We start from the raw sequence: 26,992 nt of genomic DNA on the forward strand, positions 1-26,992 counted from the left end.
CCCGGGCCCCTTTCATTCAGGTAAAACTGTAAATTTCCCAACGCGCCATTGTTCTTCAGGATTGCCCAGAGCTCCCTAGAAATCCCCGAATACTTTTTTGGTATTTAAATCTCCGATAGATAGGACCAATGTAAATTTTGTGACATTCAAACCTTTTCTAGTTCACAAATCAGTCACCCTTGTCACAGTTATTGAAATTCCGCAACTCGCCACACCAGGACGGTGGAAAAAGCGGGCGCGGTCTTTGTTGCCGACCAGGCTTTTGATCGCCAGAGAAAATTTACTTACCTTCAGATGAGTGAGCAGAAAAAGAAATAACACTCCCTTTGATTTAGTTAGGAAAATGCAGACATTTGGATTCAGTGCAAACATACAACACTCGCTTGTTTTCGCGATGCAGCCCTCGATTAACCTGTCTTTGCCCAGCGCAAAGTCTATTCAACAACTGCGCGTAGTTGCTTTTTGTCCCGTCCACAAAGAGCCATTGACTATATATTAAAATGATTGTTGAAAGGTAGAGGAGTATGGCACTTAAAAGCAGGGGAAAAAATCCCTGTGACTCAATCAATTAAGGCGAGCAACATTTATGCATTTCAAAAAATGCATGCAGTTACGGGGGGTTGGGGGATGAAGGTTGCATTTCTCCACAACTCTGTTTAAAACCCAGCAGCCCGGGCCGAGGGTTTAGCAGAAGCGTCTGCATATTCATTAGGTCTAATTATTTTCTAGTAAGGAAAACACAAAAAGCCAAGAGTCGGAATCCTTCAATTTGCCCTTTGTTTCTAACTTCATTTGGCTTCTTTGCAGCTGAATCAGAGCCCTAAACTCTTTTCTCAGACAAAGAGACCTCAACTCATCCTTTCACAGGCAGCCCGGTTAGGAAACTCACCAGTGCCTGGGCGAGAGGAAAATGAAAATGAATATTTTTGCCCAGCTGCCTGCTCAGGCTGCACTGGCTGCAGGAAGGCAGGGTCAGAGTCGGCCTCTCCTCCTTTCTGGTTTTCTGGTCTTTTCACCAACTAGACTCCTGCTTGGGGTTGGTGAGCTGAGCTGCTCTTTTCCTGGGTTCTCCCTCCTCAAAACTGGACTTCTTTTAGTTGGGATGATTTCCTGGTGTCTGAGGGAACCTGGCTGAGCATTTGAGCTTGTTGTGCTGGGAAACAGAAATTTGAGAAAGAAAGGAAAAAAAAATCAAATGTTCAGTCCCCAGCAACAAGTCTGAGTGCAGCAGCCCCTGAATTCCCTGCCAACTTTGAGCAGAACTGGGATGGGGAATGGAGGCAAAGGGATTGAGGGTTTGTTTGTTTTAACTGCCATACACTTTGTTCAAAAAAGATATAGTGGAGCCACTCAGAGTCTTTTCTGTTTCCTGTAAGGGGAATTTGGATCCTGCCTCACGGTAGTCATAAAAATATTATCTGCAAGGTGAAGTTTTCTCTAGAGGCTGTACTGCTTTCACCAGGGAGAACAAATATTGAACCCACCTCGCCTGCTTTTCAAAAAAAAGAAAAAACAAGGGAGGGGAACTGAGGAGAGAAGGGTAGGGGTTGGGAGGGGGGAAGAGGGAAAATAATTCTTCAAAAAAGAAAAATCAGTCCTCTTCTTTCCAGTCCGTGGAATATCCAAGGGGGACGTTGACAAGAGGGTATTTTTAGGAAACGCGTCCAAATATACAGAGTAAGAGTGAATGTGAGAGGAAAAAAAAAAAAAAGTTGTGGGTTGTAGAAGTTATCAAGTGGGATTTGCGGCGCTCTCTGCAGGAAACGCAAGCGGCTCCAGTTCAAAGCCACATGCACCAACGTGACATATAAGCCATTAAAATATCATCCTGACGGCTCATTTCTGCTTCATCATACATTCCCTAACTGCTCCCCGAAAGCTGGAAAAGGAGAAATGAAAGATGACCGCCTCGCTGGAACCACAAAAGAGAGGCTTGGAGGGTTCTGTGGTCCCCCCTCAGCCACCCCAAAGTGATGTGCAGAAATGAGGCGATCTCGGCAACAGGTGGAGCAGGGTAAGTGCGTGAGTCCGGGGGGCAAGCTGACCGGACCTGTACCCCCAGCCGCGGGGTAGAACGCACCCTTATCTCGGCCACTGGCACCCAAACCCCTCTGGGGTAAAAGGCCCAGCTAGATGTTTATCCCCATTTCCCCCTCCTTAGCCCCCCAACTGTGGGTATAGGCCCCACCCCACTGACACTGAGGGGAGGAGGGGGCCCTTCCGCGGAGAGAGGCTACGCTGGGGATGAGTCCATCCCTTCTACTCAGAGGGGGGTGGGCAAGGGGGATGAATGGGGCTCCCACTGGCACTCGGACCAAGAGCAGTTCGTTGCCTGTCCGCCTTCCCTCCCCTCTCTGTAAATCGCCTGGGTGCCCCACCGTTGGCACCAGAAGGGGAGTCATGGCCCTGAGCTTCCCTCGCCCCCGGGCCGGCGCAGGAGAGGGGGGGGGCCTGTAGGCAGCTTCTCCGTCCTGCGCCCCCCACCCTCACCCAGGACGGCTCCCCTCTCCGGGGTCAAAGGAGCCGAGTTAGGCCGGCTGGCTGCAAGATGATGAAGCCTCTCCGCCCCAACCTGCCGGGAGATGCCGGCTGGGTCAGCTGCGGGGCCCGCATCCTCGCCCTCGTGCGGTCTGGTCCTGCCTCGGGACGCTGACCGCTGGATCCACTCTCTGCGCGCGGCCTCCCGTGGAATGGGGACTTGGCTTTCTTTCTCCCGGATGCGAACTAGGGCTACGACTAGCTCCCAAGGGAGAAGGCCGCAGCTATCTGGGGTTCTTGGCACTACCCTAGACATCTAGAAGCCTTAGAAATTAGGGACCAGTGGGGCGGGAACCGAGTCAGACTGTGAAAGAAATCTAGCAGTATCCCAAAGGTTTAATAGGAAAGTTTGGAGTTGATGAATAGTCCGTGGGGACAGCTGGGAGCCAGCGAGGTCTTAGGAATGGAGAAGGGGCGTTGGAGGGGCCGCAACTTGGCCTGCACCGTCTGCAGGAAACTCCCTTTGGACTTCAAGGTCATATTTCTACCCCCTTTCCAACAGCAATGGCCTCAGAGCGACCCGCGAAGAGGCACCACGTACCCTTCCACTTTAGCCGCCGGCAGCTTGGAGGCAGGGAGCGATTCAAAGGGACGGTTCAATGTCCAGGCTGGTCCTTTAAGGGACCCACTAACGCAGATTCTATTCTGGACACACGGAGGTCGCCCCGACTTCAGCTCCCAGCTGGAGGAACCCTAGCTTCTCCCTCTAGGGAGCAGAAGAATGAGCCAAGGCCGTCGCACAACTCAGCCTCGAAGCCCAACTTCCTGGCGCCTGAGGGCCCAACGGAGGGGAGCCCGGGAGGTGCCGGGTGCAGCTGGCGAGCGCAGACCGCGGGCAGAGGCCGGGAGCCGTTTTGCCTTTAGCAGGGACGCTCCTAAGCATCCTGCAGGCAACACCCCCCCGCCCCGCCCCCCGCTCTGCACCTGCCCCGCTGGCTGAACTGTGGCCGAGAGGCGGGCATCCCTTTGCCGGCGCGCCCGCGGGGTAATAAGTGTGGAGCAGCGGGTAAGGCTCCGGGACTGAGATCGCTGGCTTGGGAAGCAGGCTGAAGACGACCTCTGACCTTGGGCAGGAAACTCCCTTTGGATTTCACGACCCCACAACGTGCAGCCTTGGGTGTTCCCCCGCAAAGAAAAATGATGCCTTTTGCCTGTACCCACTGGCCCCACTTTTGTGGCTCTCCCCTAACACGATGAATTACCGATGCTCATTGGCACCCTTTCCTTGTCTCAAGGGAAGGAAGGCAGATTCTAATAAGTTTCCAGGTTGTGCTCCCGGCTGGAGATTCAGTGCCCAGGGCTGGAGTGAAGAGGAGACAAGTCAGGAGCAACCATTTGGGGGAAACCAAGCCGAGAATTTTCAGGGCTTTTAGATCCCTGGGTTGGCAATAATCTGAGGTCCAGGGACCCAGGGACAGCTCCTAGATTCTCTTACCCCTCCTTCAGTGAGATGACTGGCTTGCTAAGTGGGGTCAGAATTTGAACCAAAGGAGAAGATATTTACCCAGGTTCCGTGCACAGGCCGGTGATGGAGCTGCTACAGGAGCAGCCTAAGGTCGGTCCCAGTTGCCTGCCTGAAGTCCAGCCTCTGAAACATTTGTTTGCATGCCTTTGGGTTTATAATGCACAAAGGACCGCCAGGACTGGGGGTAGAAGTGACCCAAGCCTCTCCAAGGGAGGGCTCGGGCAGCATTGTGGGTGGACAGAGGTCTCTAGGGAAACTCACACCCATTTCCCTCTGAAGCAAAAAAGTAAATTCTATTAGTTCCAACCAACCAGGACTTTTCCTGTGCCAGACATCCTGCCATGAGGAAATTTTAGAGCAAGGACTCCCAGCATGCCGCCCTTCTGTAGGAATGTGAAGTTGGGCTTCCTTTCTTTCCTGATCTGTGCGGGAAGGAGCTTATTACCTTTGGGGACAGATGCCTTTTGGTTAGAAAGAATTGAAAATAAATAAAACACTCTGGGAAAAGGTGAGTCTAACCCCCTACCCCCACCCCTCAGACTTGAACCTAGAAAAGAAGGGAGAGGGAAGGGTGAAAACACCTAAGCCAGTTCAAGCCTGGGTTGGGGATTGAAGGCTAGAGAAAGAGATCTTTGAGCACAGAGAACTGGAAAGCCTTTGAGATAGCAGAGCCCCACTTGGATTTGGCCTGTGGTTCAACAAGTTAAACAACTGCTTGTTCTGTGGGCTGGAGTGTCAAGACAGGCAGACGTCCTCATTGACAGAGAGCTTGCTGTGTTTGTCCAGCCTGAGAACTTTTCAATGACTGTTTGTCTTTCTAGTCCAAATTGAGGGTTGGGGCTGGGTGAATCGCCTGTTTGGCTGCTCCACTGCTTTCAGCCTTGCCTGACAGATGCAGAGATTCCCCAGGATGGGTTTAAGTCTTTAAGATGGCCAAAGACTGGGTAGCTGTATCCACAAAGTAAATCTGATAAGGAATGCGAATATTTTGGGGGTGGAGTGGGTTCTTTCTGAGCTTCTTGAGCAAGAAATGTGGACAGACAGGACCAAATGATAGAAAAGATCTCCCCGCAATCTGATGAGTTTTACATTAACTTTGAAAAACCAACAGCTACCGCTTCCAAATGGGTGAGGAGGTGCAAGCCATATGAGGTTTAGGGATTCCACATCACCTTGGGCATAACAGGAGCTACGAATCTGCAAAAAACTCCCTCTCCTATCAGTTTCAACACTTACAACTCAATTTTTAACCTGCTAACCTCCCCAAGGACACCCAGCCCGCCTTCTCGCTATACTTAATTAATTAATAAGTTTAAAGAAAATGATGGGGGCTTCTCAGATTTAAAAAATTTCAATTTCTGGCATGAAACATGTTCGAACATTGGCTGATGGAAAGGGTGCGTACCTCTATTTGCGAAGAGACCCACAAATAATTTACAGATTAAAGTCTAGTTGGAAAATGATGTTTTTTAAATATTTTTCATCGCCCAGGATATATTATTTTGCTGTAAAGAGGGACAGTTCTCAGCAGAATTCTTTCCCTTCCAAATTTGAAAATAGTCAAAGAAACACTGAAAAGCTCTTCAGACCAGCACTTTCTTTTTCACTCATACATTCAGTCCACACAGTCTTGCCATACAAACATGTTAGGAAATCATTTAACTAGTGACTGTCTTTTCTTCCCAAACAGGCTTAAAGTCAGAAAATGAGATCCAAGACTTCTTTGGTGATGAGGAAACGAATACGGCTTTACCGAAACGCCCTGAAAGAGCCAAGTAAGTTAGTATCCTCATTTGAATACTGGTCTGCTGAAGTTATTTTTTAAGTCGGAAGTAAGTTACTTTTGTATGTTTTGTTGTTGTTGATTTTTGTTTCTGTTGGTTGTGAGTTTGGGGTGTTTCTTGAGTTTCAGTGAAACTTAAAACAACACCTTAGTGTTTGATGCATTTGCATACAAATCAACAACACAACTTCCCACCAGCAACCAGCTAATCCCCCTCAATGTCTACTCATCTGGACGTTCTAGAATTAATATTTGACGACTCTCTCATTGAAACAACAACCCCTGACCTTCTGCAGTTCCACTGTCACATTATTCTATGACATATTCATCTTGAATTCATTTCCGGACGATTTGATTGGAATGAGGTTTGACATGTATTGGCTTCCATGAAAGGAGCAGACTTTGATCTTGGTGATGGGGTTTACATGATATGCATCATCTTTACCAGGGACACCAGCCTTCTGCAATGTGGCAGCCACGATGTTCCCACAATGTGGTGTCTGAACGGGAAGTGACTGACAGCCGCTCTGTCAGGAATACCTTCATTGTGAAGAATTTAATTTAATATTCCATTTAGAATAAGCATATGATTTAGGGTTGAGAGTTTCCCCTTTCAGGCATCTAGTCTGCCTCATTTCAACTACACCACCAGCTGAGGTTGCCTCCAATACCAACAGCTGCCTTGTTGGTAGGAAAAGCAACCTTCTTAACAAAAGCTAAATGGACAACTTACGAAATGACTCTCTTCTATTATTTTGGGAAGATTTGATGGCAGAATTCTCTAGAGAAATGTGGTTATTATGTAAATTCCGTTGTTTTAATTCCTCAGTGCTGTTCTGGAAGATCCTTTAACCATGTTTACTAATCATTTGTCAAAAGACGGTTTGTTTGGAAATTAAATTTTATCCAAGCATGTTTTCTTTCATATGCACTTCCACTAATGATAATTAAACCCCAAACTTCCATAGCAGAGGGGAGGAGTATCTTCCTTTATCTTCAAAATGCTGATAGATCTCACCTCCTCTTATAATGTGGTCATGGACCCATAGAAGGCTTCAGGGGCTTAAGGTATATTTTCCCCCCTTAAGACTAGAGACAGCTTCTCACTCTAGGAATCTTCAATTCTGTCTGTGAATAACCTATGAAAGGATTTGCCCCCCTGCTTTGGGTGTAACCCTAGCTAGAAACAGAGAAGAAAAGATTAAAACAGTGACTCTGCAGACCAAAATGCAGAATATTCAGCCAACAAAGTTAGTGCTTTGGCCAGGCTCTGTGCAGTGGCCCTCAGTTTTTGGGATCCTGGCTCTCAGCATAACCTGCAAGAGATCATCACTTAGCATTGATGAAAAGATCAAAATAGAAAAAATAGCCCAGCTATTGACTGTACATCTCTCTCATTTTTTTTTTTTCTCTCCAAGGAAGAGAAATTAGACCTTTGCCCACTTAAGCCAGTGATGTGAGGAGCTATGGCAGATGGTAGGGTCACCAAATATGTTTCTATCCAGCAGGACTAGAAAATCACTTTAGTTTATGATGTTGCTTTATCATGGCTGGAGTAAACCATGCTTAGGGCATGATTCTGATGTCTGGAGGGATGTTTGGAGTCTGGTGGTGGAACTCGCTCCGAACAGGCTCCTATGAAAATCCCCAGTGCTTCTTGAAACTGCTGAAGATCTCTGAGCTGCAGAATGTATCTTTTTTCCTTCTGTATATTAAGCAGAAATGTGGACTCAACAATGCTATAACTCCCCAGCATGGTTAGTAGACTGCTCCAGTCAAGCATTTGGTATTTGGGGTAAGTGTGGTGAGATAACTTTCTGAAAGAAAAATTCTGAGCATTACTGAGGGACACCACTACTCAGCCTGCCCAATCAATAGTCAATGGAACCTGGAATCCTTGCTTCCTGGGTTCTGAAAGACTCAGAGGAAGAGACTTGAAAACTAAAATATGCCTCCCTGATTTCAGTGCCCCACCTGTCATCTGTGACTAGCTGGATACTGCTTTGGGATTTATTTCATAGAATCACCTTGAAGACCCTTATATAATCACCCCAAACGTCCCTCTTCATAAATAATAGTGAGTAAATGGATTTTTTCCCTCCCTCTTTCTATCCCTGGGGAAATGTCTCTCTGGGAGAATGCATGGTCCCATTCTGTGTTTAGCCAACCAAAGTGTGAACCACGTGGCTCCAAGGCACTTGCAAAGATTAAGCAACCTTAGTGACCTTAGGTCAACTGACCCCTGACTTCTCAAGAAGCATCTACCCAGGATGCATCCAGATGTTTTCAGTACTTCAAGAGAAGGCTGCATCTGGGAAGGAGCTCCATGGGGCCGGGTGACTGTCCGTGAATTTGGCTGAATCAGATGCATCTGCCCTTTCATTGTTGGCACAAAAAGTCATACACATGTTCAAAGCTTTTCAAGGGTAAAATTATCAAGATACACTGTGTGGTGTAGTAACAGTCTATGTATGTAAAACCTCTACTTCTTATCCCTGGTTTCTGTGGAAGTGCTTAGAATTCCAGGGGAAGAGGTGTCCACAAACTCAGATGGTCAAAAGGAAAAAAAAAAAAAAAAGCATCTTCGTTTTCACCACCTTCTAATGGAATGTTATATGCTATGAGTGTGGGCAACAAACACAGGATTATTAAAGTTCACTAGCTTCACCAGGTTTCCAAAAGAGTCCACAACCAAAGACCAACTTGAATACTCCTGTTCTGTGCTGTTATTCAAAGCTTTTGACACAGATGGGGTCACAGCGCCTATACTAAGTGGTTCCTCTTTGTGCAAATCAGTTTTAATGGAAGCCAAAGTAGATGGTTAGTTTGACAAACAACCTGAACATTAGGTTGTAGATCACCTACTTTTGGATGGGAAAGTAAATACTTTAATTTAAATAAAATAATTTAATTGCTGGACTACTGCAGCAGTGCCCCTACACTTAGGCCTGAATGCTACAGGAAGATCTAAGTTCTATGCTGATAAATGGTTAGGAGAAAGAGCCTTTGGGCCAGAGGTCCCAAAAAGGAAAACACTGGGTTTGTTTTTGGACTATGTGTTTTCAGAACCCATCATGGGTTCGTGGGTTTGCCTAGACCACTGTACCATTCAAAAGACACCTTCTCGGTGGGACGCCTTGAAACCAGCGCTTTGTGGAAGGGAAAATGGGGGGCAAGCATACGGAAAGGAGGCACCTGTGGGCAGAGGGGATAAAATCCAGCAAGGGCGAGTGTGGGAGAGGGTGAAAGCTCGGGAAAGGAGACAAATCCTCCAAGTCTAGCCTCAGCACTACTGGGTGGAAGCCCTTGGTTTCAGAGCAGAAGGGGTCCGGCTGTCAAACGCTCTCCTTCAGCTTCTTCTTCTTCTTCTTTTTTTTTTTTTGTAATGCTAACGCAGCATCTATTGGTAGCTTGCTTAAGCTCTTCCGGCCAGAGGAGCAGAAAGACCAGGACTTGTCAAAGCCGAGGGAAATCGCTGTGGAAGTTAATCCCTCACCAAATTGCGGCCCTGAGCAAGGAACAATGCATTAAATGAAGAAAGTCTCAAAGACTCTGCCAACCATTATTCATAAGTTAATTATTTTAAAAAAATTAAAAGAAATCCTTATTGACTGACCAGGAAATGTTTAAGAATAGTCCTTGGTGTTGGGGGTGGCTGAGGCAACTCAGTCAACTCCATCAGGGTACCCTGTAACATGTTCAAACTCCTCACCCCCTCCTAGGGGAGCCGGGTCTTTTACCCAATCCTTAAAACTTCTCTTAAGTCTTTCACTGCTTTGAGGGCGCTTTCTGTGGCCACCGGGAAGGCCCGAGAGAACTTAGGTTGGCATTTTCGGCTACTGAGTGCAAGGCCAGCTTGAAGGCAAGCAGCCCTTTAAATCGCCGGGTGCTCCAGCCGGCCCCAACCGGTCGGCACAAACAAAGAACCGCTCTCCACCCCCCTTCCCCGCCCCCGTTGAGGCCACACTCGGCTAAGCCAGGAATGAAGACTGAAGGCTTCTACCACCCGCCGACCTCCCACCCCAAGACAGAGGAACCCGCAGCCCAGGAGGGCGTCCGGAGAGAGGAGGCCGCGGCCGGCCGTGGCTCTCACAGCCTGGCCGGAAAACGTGCCCTTGGCTCTAGGCAAGCTAGTAGAGGACAGACTCCGGCCGCGGGCAACAAGTGGCCTGAGGGCGCTCAGAGTGGAAGTGATTTTCAAGTTTCCTTTCCCAGGGCTCCGTCTGACGGCTGGGTACCTAGTTCAGGACCGCAGACGGACCGAGGGAAGAGACCTGCGGTCGAGGACCCTCCCTCCTCGCTGCGCTCCCCTCGCCTTTGTCTCTGTGGCCCATCGACCCCCGGCTCGCTGTGATTTGCGGCGGGGAGGAAGGATCCTTAGGCCCTCTCCGGAGGGAGGCGTGGATTCGAAACCAGCCTCTCCTAGGTCATGACCGTCTCTGGGCCATTCCTGGGGCTCGGTTCCGGGCCCGATTCTAGAGTCCGCCCGTCTCTAAGCGTTCCAGGCACCCGGGAAGAGGGGCCGACAAGGCTAAACGGGAAAAATATGGAGTGGAGGGAAGAGAGAGGAGGAGCGGAGAAGAAAGGATCTAAGTAGGAAGGCGAAGTGTGGTCAGAGGCTCGTGGAATTGAGAGCGAGAAAGAGCGAGAGCGAGAAAGCTGAGCGACACGAGCAAATTCGGAGAAAGCGAGAAAACAAAATTAGGGGCAAGGGCTGCTAGCCCGGGAGCTCCCCTGCTCTCGGCCTCCTAATCTGCAGCCGCCTTTCCTCCTGGGATCCCCGGCCCTCGTCTCCTCCCGACACCTGGGACCAGCTGCCGAAGCAGGCCGCCGTCCCTGCGCGCCGGCGGTGGCAGAGTTGGGGAGCTCCGGGCCTCCAGGAGGACATGACGCACATCGCAACGCCCCCTCCCCGAAATCTTGGTGGCTAGAGGCAAAACCCAGCCTCGCTCGCTTCCGAGAGCGCGGAGGCCGAGCAGATCTGCCTAGCTTTCGGGAGCGAAGGGGGAGGGGGCCCACGAATAGAGAAAAGAATACGTGCCCGGGTCAAAGCGCATGAGCAGTAAGGGCGCGAGATGGGGGGTGGGGAGGGGAGCGCGAGCAGTTGTGACTCTGTACGTGTGTGTATGTGTGTGTGTCCCCCGTGCGGAGAGACCTGTCATCGCTGACGTCGGACCGGGCCGCGAGCCAATGGGCGACCTAGGCGATTGTTCCTCTCGGCGGGCCCGGGCCACGGCCCCGAATCTCTATTCATTTCCTCACGCGCCCCGCTGCTGCCTCTGTAGTGTAAGGGATTTCAAGTAGACATTAAAGACCGAGAGAGAGAGGAAGAAAAAAAAAGTCACAACCCAAAACTCGGGGGGCGGGGGGAGAACTTTGCAGAAGTTGTTTGTGATTGTTCTCTCCCCTCCGCGCTTTTAGGTGACAGTGGCGTGAGTGCCCCGACCCAAGGAGCTCCAGGGAGCCCCGGCCGGGATGCAGCAAGCCTCCTTCTCTCAGCCGATCTGGGCGCTGAAATTCGTATATACGGCCGGGGCGCTTGGGCACCACCAGCACTTACAACATCGCCACTTCCCCCACCTCCACTCCCCCGGGGAGCTGGCCGCCAAAGCGCACTCGGAGCGGCCGGTCGGACCCCTTTGGAGCAGAGCCCGGGGACCCCCAGCAACCCACAGACTCAGCTTTGCGCACCCCACTACCCCTTCCATCTACCCCGCCGCCACAATCACTCTCCTGCTCATGAAGCGGCAGGGGGCTCTACGAAACAGCCGCCCAGCCGGACCGCGGTGGCGGCGCTTGCCCCGCGTTGTCCACCCGGGTCGCAACGGCTGCCATCTGACTCTCGGTCCCGGCGTTGACCGCGGAGGCCGTGGTGTGGCTGGGCTGGGCCTGCCCCCTGGGGCCCGGTAGAACGCTCAGCCCACGCCACACGTTCTCATTCGCACTATTTGTCTCAACAACAGGTAGCAGCTCCGGACACCATGGCCCCCAGCTCGCTGCCGCCTCCAGCCCCTCGGTGTTCCCGGGCCTTCACGAGCAGCCTCCCCAGGCCTCCCCTAGCGGCACTCTGAATGGACTCCTGCGTCTGGGGCTCCCCGGAGACATGTACGCGCGACCTGAACCCTTCCCGCCGGGACCTGTGTCCCGCAGCGACGCCCTGGCAGCTGCCGCAGCCCTGCATAGCTACGGGGGCATGAACCTGACCATGAACCTCGCCGCGCCCCACGGTCCCGGCGCCTTCTTCCGCTACATGCGCCAGCCCATCAAACAGGAGCTCATCTGCAAGTGGCTGGCGGCCGACGGCCCCGTGCCCCCGCGCCTTTGCTCCAAAACTTTCAGCACCATGCACGAGCTGGTCACGCATGTCACCGTGGAGCACGTCGGAGGCCCTGAGCAGGCCAACCACATCTGCTTCTGGGAGGAGTGTCCGCGCCAGGGCAAGCCCTTTAAAGCCAAATACAAACTTGTAAATCACATCCGCGTGCACACGGGCGAGAAGCCCTTCCCCTGTCCTTTCCCGGGGTGTGGGAAAGTCTTTGCTAGATCAGAAAATCTCAAAATACACAAAAGAACTCACACAGGTCAGTATTCGGCACTGTCTGTTTCGTGCGCACCCTCTGGGGGAAAAGGGGGGCCTCCTTGGGGCCTTCGAGCTGGATTTCCTCAAGTTCCACCTGGGGGGAGGAGGAATATTTTGGTGTTTCCATGAGCCAAGTTCATAAAATATTAATTATGCCCTTCTATTAGAATCTCAGAAGTTTCCTGAGGCTGTGTGTGGGAAGGATAGTGTGAGATTTCTGCTGGGGGGGCGGGGGGGGGGGGGCGGGGAGGGTGCTTGAGTTTCTGTGTGTGCAAATGTGTGGTCCCTGCTTATCGAGTTTGATATTAAGGTATTCTAAAGGGCACTGTTCATCAGAGTTGTAAAGACATAGGAACAATTTGTTTTCCTGGTCCCTTTGGAATTGTGTGGGGAGTACTCTTCCAGTGGTCAGCCTGACAACCTGACTGCCACCTGGACTTAGAGCTCACCAGGGCCTTGGTGCCTTCTTTAGGATTTGGGAGTCTCATGGGCTAACTTTGCCTCTATTTTGAAAGCCTTGGCCACCCATACTCCGGATGTTTCACAGACCCTTTTGCTTTAGCAGAGACCCAAGGAGACTCATCTGCCTTAAATGTCATTTACTGAGCTGTTAAGTGAAATGGGGACATGTGTCAACAACATCTGTTAGTTCTAGTTAACAGAAAGAAAAGGAGCGAGCTCAAGAGCCTGAAAAGTTGAACTCCTCTGGCCAGAAGCATCTCTAATTAATGCAATTGCAAGGAGAAAGTTTTCACACTTCCCAGAACAGCCTGTGAAGTTATATTAATTAGTTTAGCAGCCAGTGTTTTTGCTCTCCTTAGCTAGGGTTTTCTTGCCTTGCTTCCTCAAAGTTTATGAAGTCAACATCTACCCTCCTCCATTTTGGGGGACGGAGAAGGGCACGTATGGGAGAGACAGAAAGGATGCAGTAAGTTTCAGCTTAGTGCCCCTTTCTACTCCCTGGCATTTTGAATTACCTCTATTCTTGGTGGAAACATCAGCAATTATCAAAGTATTCCCCCAGGCTGGCACTACCCAGGAAAAGAAGCTTGCTAAAATCCCACTTTCTCCCCCCAAACCCTGCAGCCTGGGGGAAGGTCTTCGTCAGGACATTGGCACACTCGGAGGCAAGGAAAGTCCACTGTTAGCCTCCTACTTTATTTCCGGAAACGTACGGTTTATCCGAGCCGTTTCCAGGATCCACCCCCCGCCACAATCTCGTGCAAGAGTTTGTTCCCCGCCCCCTCCGATTTTTATCCAAGGGAAGAAGGAGAGAAGTGAGACCCAGATCGCCGCCCTCAGGCTCGCTTATTCATGGAGCTGGCGACCCGCACCGCGAAGGTAGACTCGAGTCCTGAGCCAGAGAAGGAACTCATTTTTAATGACAGGGGGTTTAAAACAAACAAACTTTTACTGCTCTTTGCCGGCCTACTGTTTGAAGTCCGTGAAGCAGAAAATGGTTAAATTCTCAGTGCAATCGACCTACAGCAGAGAAGCAAGTTCAGTGCGCCCGAGCTGGCTCAGGTTTGCGCCTATTCAGAACAGAATTCTAAGTGCATCCTTTCCCTTTCTACTGGCAGTCCTGATTCATTATCACGGAGTTAAAAAATTTTTCTTTACAGAGCTTCTGCCTTGGCGTTTCCCTCAAACCCTCCTCCTAAGTAATGAAAAGAGAGAAAAACAACAACAACAACAACAAAATGTTTCTGAAATGGCAATAGACCTCACTACAAATTATTCATGAAGACAGTTCTCGATTCAACAGGAAAATAATTGCCTTTTCAAATATTAATGGCGTTTCATTTCCTTGAGTCGCGGAAGCGGCAATCAGGAGCCGCTTTCTTGGGAGTTGAGATTTTCTCGGATCTGATTGCCGGGCCCGGCTTCCGAAGCAGCGGCTCCGAGCCCACTCTGAAAGCTTTCTCTTCGCGGTGGTCACAGCGATCTCGGAACAATGGTGCTGCCGCGAGGGAGACTCGGGCCGGCTGCCCGGCGCCCTTCCCCGGACCCCTGGGCGGGTGGCTCGCCCCACTTTCCCAGGCTGACGGTAGAGGGAGGCAGGGCTGGGATCCAAGGCAGAGGAGAAGAGACAGCGCCGGGGCTGATGCTCGGACAGCCCGGCCCAGCCACAAGTGCGAGAAAATGGCGCGAGCCGAACCGCCCCGCCGCTGCCCAACTTCGTCCGGCGGGCCTGGGCCGGGCCGGGGAAGGAGGCCTCTCGGCGGCTGAGCCTCTGGGAGGAGACTGCCGGCCTTTCAGGACTCAGCCTCAGGCCCAGGCTGCTCGGGGCGGGCTGCAGGACCCCGGCCCAACCCTGCTTCCCCACATCCATCCACCCACCCACCCAGGGCGCAGCGCCCAGATCTGGTGGGAGGGAGAGGGCGGGAGGCTGCGTGTTGGGTGTAGGGGCGGGGTAGGATGGGGTGTGCAGAGTTAGGCGAGGAGTCCGGGGCTCCTCCTGCTGCTGGGGAGAGGCCGGGAGGACGCCCGGGCGCGGCCTCACCTGGCCTCCCCTGGGCCTGCGAACTACCAGCCTGTCCGTATCACCTTCAGTGCCCTGCTTTTTTCGCCTCAGTACCTCGTCTGGGACGAAATCATTGTTTCTGTTTTACGTGAATGTTCAACAAGGCGCTCACAAGATGGGTTGGGGAGGGAAGCAATATTGGGGGTTGCAATCAACCTCAAATTCTATTTCTCCTCTGTTGTCTTAGCAAATCTTGCTTTCTTTTGCAGGCTCTGAATTATATGGTTCTTGTAAGTGATTTTAGAAAGAAAAGACGGAAGGAAGGGAGGAAGAAAAGTTTTAGTTTTGCAGATGCTAACAGGGAGCAGAAGGGAGAAAAAGAGAGGCATATCGGGACACTGGTTTATTCTGCATCGTTCTCCTACTTTTTTTTTTTTTTAATAAAATTATACAAGTGTGCCGAGAAACGGCAGATGCCAGCACTGTCCAGTGTTTGCACTGAACTAACAATACTCCTGCAGTGTGAACTCACAGCGGCCGCGAGGTGAGGGAGCCATGGGCTTCTAACCCGCTGCCTGGCGGAGGCGAGGGTTGTACGCAAACCTCTGGTTCAGCCTAAGCCTCCACGGGACTCGGGAACAGGGGCTTTGTTTATTCAAACCTGACCCAAAGCACTCATCTCTCCTGGAAGCGGCAGGAGAAGGACCACAAAGGCAAACCGTCCTCCAGCCGTGCATCTCTTCCTCCTTAGCCAGACGCTTGGTAGCCTCTCCCTCAACCCAGGGCTCCCGACAGCCTCTATTTGTTTAAAGCGCCCGGACATTTCTTCCCCTCCTTCCCGCAGCATCTGCAGCTCCAGCAGAAACCTGGGCTTCCGGATTCTTGGGGTCCTTTCCTCCCCCAGACGCTAGCGAATCCAGCGGGCTGTGAGCTCCCAGACTGGGGCTCGGTCCGCGGCCAGTATTTCCACCCTAACGCGCGCTCGCGCCTTCCCGCGGCTCTACAGGGCATCGCACTGCGGAGCCGAGCCCTCCCGGGTCTGCCCCGGCTGCCCGCTTGCCCTCCGGTCCACCAAGCCAGGCCTGGCCTGACCGCAGCAGCTGCGCTCATCCTGAAGCCGCCGCGACCAAGGTTGGGATTACTGGAGAGGCCATAGATCTCGCTTGGCCCGGGCAGAACCTGCTGGTTTCTTTGCTCAGACCCGGGAGACCGGACCGTGGGCCGTGGGTGGTCTGTGGAGGCCGCTCGACCTCTCACAGTCAGTTTGGACTGGGAGAGACGGCTGCCCGAGGCACAGTCTCCAGGAGGCCGCTGGAGCAGCGTAATAAAATATTATTGCCTGCGCGCGTATCTGGAGGGATCCGGGACAGTTTAGGCAAGATTTGAAGAATGCTGCTAAATGTTTGCCCTCGGGGGGTAAAGGGGAAGGGGGAGGGGGCTCCATTTCCCGTAAAAATCGCGTCTGAAGTGAATCATTTCTCAGAATACCTTTCCCTGCAACACGAGTCCACATTAGGCACACGCCGTGTGCATCAGCTGCGCATCCTGAAATTATTCCATCGCCTTGGCGTTTGCACAAAACCTACTTTAGGAAACAATGTGGGCCAGGACTGGATGTGTGCGGGGTGGACCACTGGGCGGGGAGCAGGGGGCAAGCAGAGACGCTTGGCTGGAACAGCAACTTTAAATTGAGCAGATGCGAGCTCCTCAGTCAACTCTATTCTCCGGGCAAAGGTGCTTCTGGCTCCGAGTGGAGAAAATTTGGAGGAAAACAACCGGAGTGGATCAGGATGTTCCAAGGAAGGCAACTCGACTAAGATGGAGTCTTTGTCGCTCCTCCTCCTCCCTCCCCTCCTCCCAGGCCCAGGCGGGAGAAGGGGAGGGCTGGAGGCTTGCAGGAGAGAGCTCCCGGGGCGCGCTCTGAGTAGGGGGAAGGGGGTGCCGGGCCTGCTGCGCCGGGGAAAGAGGTTTCTGAATTTTTTGGTGTGGTCCTCTTCCCCAAAATGGAACAGAAACTGGGAAAGGGTAACGATGTTACCCACGCGCACTAATGTCTCTGTGTTGCCTCCACCAGGGGAGAAGCCCTTCAGGTGCGAGTTCGAGGGCTGCGAACGGCGCTTCGCCAACAGCAGCGACCGCAAGAAGCACTCGCACGTGCACACGAGTGACAAGCCCTACACGTGCAAAGTGCGCGGCTGCGACAAGTGCTACACGCACCCCAGCTCGCTGCGCAAGCACATGAAAGTGCACGGGCGCTCGCCGCCTCCGCCCAGCTCTGGCTACGACTCGGCCACGCCGTCTGCCCTCGTGTCGCCCTCGTCGGACTTCGGTCGCGAGCCCCCGGTGGCCTCCTCGGCGGCGGTGGCGGCGCGGGGCGCCGACCTGAGCGAATGGTACGTGTGTCAGGGCGCGGGCCCCGCAGCGGCTGCCCCCGCGGCGCCCCCAAGCCCCGCGCCACCACCTGGCCCTGCCGCTATCGCCGCCGCCGCCGCCTGTGTTAAGGTTGCTGCTGTGGGTGCTGCTTCCGCGTCCACTGACTGGCAGGTCTAGGCTGGGTTCCTGAGGCTTGAAGAGAGAGTGAGGAAGGAAGCGAGGGAAGAAGGAAGGGAGGAAGGTCACCACTAATAGGGGGTAGAGCTCACCGAATATGCTGATATAATGTACATTGTCTCAAAATATCAATATGGTACCCACATGGATTCTGCAGGCACATCCAGCCCCCTACGCACCCACCCAGATGCCCTCGACTGTGTTGCGTGAAGCCAGGGTTGGGGTAAAGTAAAGAGGCAGAAGGTAAAAAAAAAAAGAAGAAGAAAGAAAAGAAAACATCTTCGGAGAGTTTCTGCGCAATCTTGGCAACTGCAGGTGGCACAAGTAAGACCACAAAGCCCTGTGTGGTTCACAGAATAGGAAATGTTTTCCTCGAGGCCTGGGCCTCTCTAACTGCGACCCCTACTCCCTTCCCAGCTCCCAGTCGGAGCCTCCTCGGAATTCCTACGCGGGAAGATGGCAGAGGAAACTCATGAGCCATTATCTTCCCTCCTGTTTTCTTCCTCTTTTGCCTCCCTACAATTCCCCTCCCCCTGCTGTTCAAGTCCCAGATCGAAAAATTTCCAGCCACTTCTGTAAAGGACACGATAGGGAAGTGGGGGGTAGGGGTGGGGGAGGGGGAGGTTAAGCACCTTCCCTGCGGATTATATGCCCCTCCTCCATAGACTGGCCCAGGCACTCTGTCTGCGGACTTGTCTGCGGCTGCGGTATGCATTACATACCAGGGGCGAGAAGTCCCAACACAGGAAATACAAAAGAAAGTGTGCTAAAGGGGCTTTGGGATTCAATGCTCTGAGGACTCCACAGACCAGTCACGCTCTTCCCACGTCCCACCTTGGTCCAGGAGCTGCCTGTGGAATCTTGTGGGTGCTTGGGGGTTTGGGATGCAGAGTGGACCAATGACGTCACTAAGCCTAGGCCTCCGTAGCAAAGGGATCCCGCCTAGGCGACAGTGTCTGGGTGAATCGCGGCAATTCTGTGATGGTCTTTGTCAAAAATCACACAATGTTGGTTTTGTTTTAAAAGGGGGGAGGGGCGCATGGGACAAGAGACAAACTGCAAGAATAAATATTTTGAAGGCAAACACCCAATGGGTCTAGATTGAATGTGTATTTGATGTGCTGGGTTCCAAATCCCCTGAAAAAGAACCAGATGTTGGGGCAGGGAAAAGGAAAAGTCTGCAATTGTTGCCAAGGGGGAGGAAAGATCAGGGCCTGGTTCCCAGTCAGTTACCCTCTGAAGGGAAGGATGGTGCTGCCTCAAACTTCTTGCTAAGATTTGGGGGGAGGGGCGGATTAAAAAGACAGGGAAAAGTTTTGGTAGACCCATCCCAGTCCCTTAAGAATTTGGAGCTAAGTAGAAGTGTGATACTCCTACCTATGGGGAGCCCCCAAAGAGCTCAGTTAAAAAGCTGGACACAGCAAACCAGCCCAGATTCTGCCACTCTGTTGGCTTTTCTTATGTTCTTCCTCTTCAGACACTATTGGAAGATTGTCACTCCTGCCCCATCGCCATACACGTCCATCAGATAAATAACGTCCTAACTGGAGAGGGACTGTTTTCATTACCCCTAATAAAAACCAGAATCTTCCTTCCAAATACATCTCTAGTGAATCCGCCCTTGTGGAAGGGGCTCTGCAATCCTCTTCCCGCCCTACCCCCACTACAATAGGTCCCAGAGGCCGTTTGGCCAAGGACTGGAGGTCGGCTGCAAACGGTTCTCTCCCATCCAGCAATTCCCGCCCCGCCGCCAAGGTGCAGGGGACATCTGGGGAACTTGCTTCTTCTGAAGATGTTAAAAAATGTCCCAGTCTCCACAGAGGACTCTTTCTTTCTCTTGCTTTTCTAGGCCCCATTTTTCCTTCCACCCCCATGCAAAATAATGAAATAAAATAAAAAATGCGTAGTCGATCACTAATCGCCTTTAATTTTTCATTTGCTTGTTACAGATGTCCACCGCGTTGCTCGCAAGGTAATCTCGCCCGGCGCAGCTGAGCGCCCGCATCTCGCGCCTGCGACATCAAAGGGGCCGCGCACAAAGCAATGTTTCTTCGCCACGGTGCATCTTCATGGTAAGTTAGGATTTCTATGGCAATGGGCAAGTCGCACTGAAATCCTGAAAGGCCGAGCCTGGAGCCCGTCCAGGCTTTTCATTAAGGACATAATATTTACGTCTAACAGGCCTTTTTTCTTGTGTATACAAGTATATATTTTTGTTTGACGCGGACTAAATCATTTTCATTTAATTTCCGGTAAACAAAACCCACGCGAATGGGCACTTGTTCCCGATCATAATAAAAATGGATAATAATGTGAGGGAAGAAAAGGGCCGCTTGAATCGCCGCTCAGCCCCCTTTGTTTCTGCTTTCTGCGGTGATCAGAGGGCGCATTTGGGTTTGATGGCGAGTTTCTAAAGGCGAGGAAATGGTTTGTAAGAGGGGAAAGAAAAGGAGAAAGGTCTAATCAAACTCGGGTTGTTCAAAGAGTCGGGTTTTGGGGTTGAAAGTGTGAGTTTGACGGTGCATCAGCATGCCGCGTTAGGCTCGCCATGGAAATACGCGCGGGGAGCGGCCGCTTCAAAGGCGGCACACTTCACTGCAGACACTCTATTAAGATACATTTGCGCTGACCTTTGCTTTCACGCCATTTAATACTGTCACTGTGCTCTCCAGTATATACTTCCTCCTTAGGACCTGCCTCGCCAGCGTTTAGGGGTTCACCTTGCACTCTGATGCGGGGGAGGGGCGCTTGACACCAGGGACGCTTTCAGGAAAGGGAGGAGCCGGACTCCGTGCATCTTGACTGCGCCCTGAAGAGGCTCCAGGGTCAGGAGTAAATAACTTTAGGGCAAGCTCGGAAGCTCAACAAATGAGCATCCCCAGCTCGGTTTTGTGCCAAGCAGCTCTCCGCCTCTGGGCCAGGTTGGAGGCCTGAATTTAGATGGGACTTGGGGGAAGGAGCAGGAACCGCCCTGGATGAGTCTGGGGAGTTCAGACTGTGCCTTTGGGACATTTCACTCTGGCCCCCAGCACAGCTCATTCGGCCCCTCTGTCCCAGAAGTTTCTCACACACCCCCAAACTTGTTTCTCCCCAGGGTGGAGTGTAGGGAACCCCTCAAGCCTGGCTGGCCTGGGCATAGATTCAAGAGCCCAAGGCCAAGGGGATAGGGAAGATGGAAGGAAAGTTAGAAGTCCATGTTCCCTTAATTGTCTTGTTGTTTATTTTATCCAAGTACCCCAGTGAATAGGGGAAAAATAAACATGGTGGAAAAAAAAAATCAAACAGTGGAGTCTTCTTTAGTGCCAGTCCTTGTGGTTGAATAAAAAGGATGGTCCGCTTTCTATTCAGCTGAGAAATCTTTGAAGTGGGAGTTATTATCTGAGACATTCCTCCTTGTCGTCCTAACAACGCTGATGAAACGTAAAAGGTTCTTTGTCAGCGATTTGTTCTCCTCTCTGTCAAACTCCCTCTGCCCCGTTAGTTTCAAACCGTTTCTAAAGAGATAAAATCTAACTTCTTAAAAAAAAAATACATGCACACTACACTAACTGGTAACTTAGGGCTAAGTCCTGCCAAGGGGAAAACAAAAGCATTGCAGAGACATCAGGTCCAGAGCCTGTGGAGGTGTGCAGATGTTGAGGGGGCTCTTTGCCCAGGCTCTGGGACACGAAAGAAAGAATGCAGAGACAGTGCAGGCAGAGGGTAGATACCCTAAGCCCACACTGTGGGTCTGCTTCTCTCTTTGCTGCTCTGCACTCAATCAGTCCAAGTCAGGTCACCTGGGGACCCCTCAAGCTCCCACTATTCTTGTTCCCTATCCTTGGAACCTAAAGCTGCAGCAGAGCAATTGTTCATATTTCCTGCTCCTTCAAAGACAATCTCAGCTAAAAATAGACCCATTGTGTGTTTCTTCCCACTAGCAGCTATCAGCAAGCCCTTTCTGCCATTAATAGAAAGAAGAGGGGCTTGAGGGAGAGAGACATTTTTATAATTTCCTGTTTTCTTCAGCACCTTGGCAATTGGAGTTCAGAAGGTCGTCGACCCCAAAGTGCATGCAAACGTCCCGCTCCCCCATCCACATGTGCAGTCCTTCATTTCATATTGTGCCCAGGAAAAAGAGAGAGAAACTTTCACCCAGTCCAGCTTTCCCCAGACATTTTGATGTGGTTTTAAAGGTGTTTTACAAAAATGAGGATGTTCCAGCCTCGCTACCCCCGTGTGTGCTGACTAAATGATTTGTAAAGAAGTTTCCCCAAGCTGTAACCCATGCTGTTATTATAGTTGCTACAAAATGTCATCTCTTATATTGATTTTTATTTGTTTACTGAAGGTCCCCACATGTTTGTTTATATTGCTAATTTATGGGAAAATGTAATGATTGTAATGAATGTGAATTATACAGACAGGCAAATGTTTTGTGATCATAATTTACTCACGCAAGAAAGCCTGGCTGAAATCTTAGACTATTTGGTACCCTCTCTACCCACACTGTTAGTGATTTATCATCTGTCCCCTTAGCATCCTTAAATTATGAACTAACTCGAAAGGAAAAAAGTTGTTATGTATTTCACTGAAAGTGATTGTTGAATGAAAATATAGTTGAAACCTGTAGTTTAATCTGCTGTAAATATGTAAAAATGAGTTAAACCCGTGATTCCTTTTCCCTCCAAAGATTTTTGTGTACATGGAGATACATTTCCCTATTTTCTTTGGAAATAAACAATGTGATGTTCCTCTTTCCCTTGAAATTCGAGTGTCCTGTTATTGCTTCGTCGTCTTGGGAGAGATTTGGGGCCCGCCCAGCAGCATCCCCTCCTTTTCCCTGCCATCCCTCACGACTTCCAGATACATCTCCAAAGTCTAGTCATTCAGAGCAGCAAAATACAGAAGGACCTACCAAAGCGGCCCTTTTCTTAAAGAAGATTTCTCTCGTCCCCAGTTTCACCCTAGTAACATTGGCACTCATTAACTGGTTTCCATCGTGGAAGGGGAAACGATAGGCCGATGCTTTCAGTGTGTTCCTGGCAGGGGCTGTCTTGCAGTTGTACCGCAACCTCTCACTGCTGCTGCTACTGCTGCTAAGTCATTTCAGTCGTGTCCGACTCTGTGTGACCCCATAGACGGCAGCCCACCAGGCTCTCCTGCCCCTGGGATTCTCCAGGCAAGAACACTGGAGTGGGTTGCCATTTCCTTCTTCAATGCATGAAAGTGAAAAAGTGAAAGTGAAGTCGCTCAGTCGTGTCCGACTCTTAGCGACCCCATGGACTGCAGCCTACTAGGCTCCTCCATCCATGGGATTTTCCAGGCAAGAGTACTGGAGTGGGGTGCCATTGCCTTCTCCCAACCTCTCACAAACCACCTCTAACTTTCTAGAGAGATGCCTGGTACCTGGCAGGAATAAAACAAAGAAAAAAAGAGAGGGCAGGCTGCCTCCAAGTCTTCCCTAAGCCCTGATGGGGCTTCCCTGATGGCTCAGACGGTAAAGAATCCTCCTGCAATGCGGGAGAAGTGGGTTCGATCCCTGGGTTGAGAAGATCCCCTGGAGGAGGGCATGGTAACGCAATCGAGTATTCTTGCTTGGGAAATCCCATGAACAAAGGAGCCTGGCGGGGTACAGTCCACGAGGGTCGCAAAGTCGGACATGACCGAGCGACTAAGCAGCACAGCACAGAACATAAACCCTCGTGAGGGTTCTTCGAGTACAGTTGCCCGCAGGAGTCTTCCCAGAGGACGTCACTCCCCTCTGGGAGTAGCCGGTGCTCAGACCATTCACCTCCCCGAAGATTGTGTGGCTACAGCCCACAGGACTCTTCTCTGATCCCCGATTGGGAGGTTAGGATTCAGTGAGTTTTAGCATCTGATGGAGAAGCTCTTATCCCGTCCGGCCACTGGAGAAATTATTTCAGATATATCAGTACCACCTGAACCACCAGAGCCTTCTTCCTCCCTCCCCTGCGGTCACTGAACCTCTGGTCACCCGCGTGCCTTGCGCCTTCCCTCCTAATTCGCAGGCACAGCAACCGCCGGACCCCTTCCTAACGAAAGAGAAGTTGGGTTTCGAGGGCCTGGCTGGGGCTTGAGATGAACTGAGTGAGTGGGACAACAACGGCTTTTGGCGTCTGGATGCTAGGTTCCCTTCGAGAACACCTTGGGAGAACCAACTCGTTGGGCTAGGGTGGCAGGCCTGCAGAGAAGGTTGCGGAAGGGACCCGGGCGCGCAAAGGTGCCAGGGCGACGCGCGAGTGTGAAAAGACAGTCCCGAAGGAACGGCCCCTGGAACAGCCGCGACACGTCGCAGTCAGTGGGCGACGCGGGGGAAGAGGTTCCTGGACTTTAGTCCTGGGGTGAGCGCCCCCTCCCGTCCTTCTCGCGGAAAGGTCCCCCTCCTCCGGCTCTGGGCCGAGGTAGAGCCTCTCCAGATGTTTGGGTCTCTGCGCCCTGCCTCTGTGGGACAGGGCACTCAGTAAAGCCGGTTCACCGACGGAATCCTTGTTGGGGGAGCAAGTGAGTATGAGAAAGGCCCGGGGCACCCTGGGCCTGGTCCCCTGCCTGGAGTCCTCACGGCCGCCAGAGACCACGGACCCTCCAGCTACGCCTCCCTAATCCCTCCCGGGACCACGCTGTTCCGCGGGGTCGCCGGGGGAGTCGTAGCCCAGCCTTCCCTGGGAGCCGAGAGGACATGTGCGGAGGGCAGCTGCCCTTGCCCCCATCTCTCCCACCCCGCCACGCGGGTCTCAGGCGGAAGACCCGAGGTTCGAGAGGGAAGGAGAGGACAAGGGCAAGTGTGCTGGGGCACCTGCCTGCCGCTGCCCCTGAGAGTGCTCGGGTTTCCTTGGGAGACAAGTTATCTTTGGCAGAGAAGTTGAATGGTGTGACCTTTGGCAGAGGGGTGGTCACTGGTGCCCGAGTCCCCCTGGCTAGTTCACCCTAGAGAAAATCTTTAGGGAAGTTGCCCACCTCCTTTCCCACACTGGGAGCCTCGAGGGAAGATTGGGGACGCCTTAGCCTCTTCGCTACTTCCAATGCGAGCACCAACTGGAAAGTGTGGGTAAGAGGGGAAGACTGGCTAGGCCTGTCCACCCGTGGCCCTGTGCTTCGGTTTCCTTGTCTGCTGAAAGAGAATTTCCAAGAATTGTCTTCACAAGTTTGCTTGGAGCAGTTAATAGGATAATCCTTGAAACCATTTAGAGCTTAGGTGTCAAGTGCTTGTTGTTAACTTGTTGTTATTAGGACCACTTACAAGACTCCATCTTTCAGACACATCACTTAGCTCCTCCTTGAATCAGGTCTCCAGACCCTCCTAGAAAGCAAGGCACTTGCAAAGGTCTCAAGCTCCAGAGCAGGGTGTGTCTTTCCAGGCAGCACCTAGGCTAGCTGAGGGTCCTGAAACTGCATGAGTGTATGTACTCTGAGAGTTCTAGATGCTGGTGCAGGGGGCGGAGGGAGGAGAGCCCGGAGGCAGAGATGCCATTTATTTTTAAAAGCTCAAGAAAAATGAGAGGGAATCGAGTTTATTTCTGTGCAAAACTAAGCAGGAGAAACCCGATCGTCTTAATGTCACTCCCATGACTTGTTAAGACACTAACACTGCAGCCGGCCCAGATGTTGATTTATTTTTTTTACCATAATTCTGCGGTTACTTTGAATCCAGATGGTGGCCTTTTCATGGCCCAGGTGTGCAGGGCGGGAATGTGCAAGTGGGGGGTAAAAGTGAGCAACCCAGGACAGAGCAGTTTGGGGCAAAAGTCACACAAAGGCACATTCTTTCCAGGAAGGCATCAGAACCTTTTTAAAAAAATAATCATAGTTGTTTAAAATGCTGAATCCTCATTTAAATGCTGAATCACTTTTCATGCTGAATTCTCATTCTTGTTCTGAGAAAATTAATAACATCTTTGTCATCAAGTGACTGAGAATCCCACAATAACATGTTCTACTTGTCACCAACTTCCTGTCTGGGCATCAGGACAGCATTGCCTTTTTAGCCAAATATCTTCAATGAGGAAAATGCCTGAGAGTTTTCTAGGAACATTACCAAGTCCAGACCCCAAAATCATTTAAGAAAAAGAGAACCTCATTAGACAACAAAGAGAGTTCTTGGCGTTTGCCTCTGAACCTTCCAGTAGTTTTACAAACATCCAAAACAGCTGTGTAAGAAAAGAAACGAGAGAGAGAAAGGAAGAAAAAAATTACTTCAGGATGTAAGTTGATAAAATATAAATAGGACCAGGGAGATGAACTTGAAACCTGTCTTGCATTTTTGGCTTCTTTAGATCCAATTTAGACTCTGTGTGAGCCAACATGCAGGGCAAAAATATTCATCAATTCAAAACAAGTCAAGCAGGCTCTGCATGCTTTTGAACCTCAATAATAAATGGGCAGGCTTGAGAAATGTCTGCAGAGAAAAGAAACCCCAATTGGGTAAATTTCTATAGTTTTGTCTGTGCCACGTGATTGTAGAATAATGGGAAGAAGAAAGGGGGAAACCCCAAACACAATATTATCAGATGACTCATACAGAAAATCAGAAGGATGACCAGTTTTCTCTTGTCTGCAACTGACGACTGGCCCATGAAAGATCAGATTAGCCAGATGAGGATAATGTTCTTTGCCAGAACTGGGGAGAACTGCAGACAGCTCAAGGTCCTTGGCTTATGCCACAGCAAGGTCTTGCTCAGGGTTTAATGGAGGCATCTAGCTTTTGTGAACTCAAGGATGTATTCATTAAGCGTTATAAAAAAGTACACCCAATATCTTAGTGAAAAGTGTTTTGCCTGAAATGTGCATATTCTAAGTCACAAAAACAAGCATATCACCCCAAAAGATTTGCTTATGTCCACTGAGAGAAGGGAGAACAATTGCCTGATGCACATATGCAATTCTCAATCACATTGCAGCCACTTTCACCTGTGAAAATGTGTTTCAAACCTGTGGGTACAAATTTCCTCTACATTTTCTGGCACTGCATTTAGTAAGCAAGAAATCCATAGTCAAATGCTTTGTATCATTCAAAGAACCTGCCAACTTTCTTACACACACACACACAAACTGTTATAGACAAACAGAACTTCCTTTAAATGTGAAATATCATTTCATTGTATAAAGTTAAAAAAAATAAAGGAGCGGTAATCCAACTTCCGGATACTGTTCTGAATTTTTTCACCAGACCCTTTTAAAAGGGGATTAGCAGGGCTTTGGGAGCAAAATCCTTCTGTTTTATTCAATCTCTGATTTTATGTTATAATTACATGTTGTAAAGGCTCTGGAATTAGTATGCAGGCCCCGTCAGGACACGATGCAGGTGCTATTCTAATGGTTCAGCTTTTTAATTAAGAAAAGAGGTAAGAGAATCGAATCATAAAAACACTTTTGTGAGAGCTGAGAACATTGCAGCGACTGCATGAATAAAGCCTTTATACCTTCCTCTGACAGGTCAGCTACCAAGGCGCTGACTTACGACCTTTTCAGGGCCAGACAATAGTTAACAGCTTTCTCACCTTGTCCCCACCAAACCTATTCTTCTAGCACAGATCTTAGAGAAATTGCCTTAAGTCTCTAGCCTTCTAAAAAAGATACTGCAATTAGAATAGATACATATCCATATCTCAGGGC

General features: G+C 50.8%; 1 protein-coding gene across 5 annotated transcripts; it reads left to right on the forward strand.

Moving 5' to 3' along the window:
- Window positions 1-1,152: 1,152 nt before the first annotated feature.
- ZIC4 (Zic family member 4) lies at window positions 1,153-22,128 on the forward strand. Of its 5 annotated transcripts, XM_027543959.1 has the most exons (6): window positions 1,153-2,014; window positions 5,694-5,778; window positions 9,184-10,848; window positions 11,750-12,367; window positions 16,905-17,223; window positions 19,330-22,128. In XM_027543959.1, coding segments are annotated over exons 3-6 (945 nt in total). In that variant the 5' UTR covers window positions 1,153-2,014; window positions 5,694-5,778; window positions 9,184-10,841; the 3' UTR covers window positions 19,331-22,128. The 5 variants fall into 5 exon arrangements, with proteins under 5 accessions (XP_027399760.1, XP_027399730.1, XP_027399765.1 ...); XM_027543929.1 differs by lacking the exon at window positions 9,184-10,848; XM_027543949.1 differs by lacking the exons at window positions 1,153-2,014; window positions 9,184-10,848 and adding an exon at window positions 4,012-4,093.
- Window positions 22,129-26,992: the final 4,864 nt, after the last annotated feature.

This window comes from Bos indicus x Bos taurus, chromosome 1 (assembly GCF_003369695.1).
Source record: "Bos indicus x Bos taurus breed Angus x Brahman F1 hybrid chromosome 1, Bos_hybrid_MaternalHap_v2.0, whole genome shotgun sequence".
Lineage (NCBI taxonomy): Eukaryota > Metazoa > Chordata > Mammalia > Artiodactyla > Bovidae > Bos > Bos indicus x Bos taurus.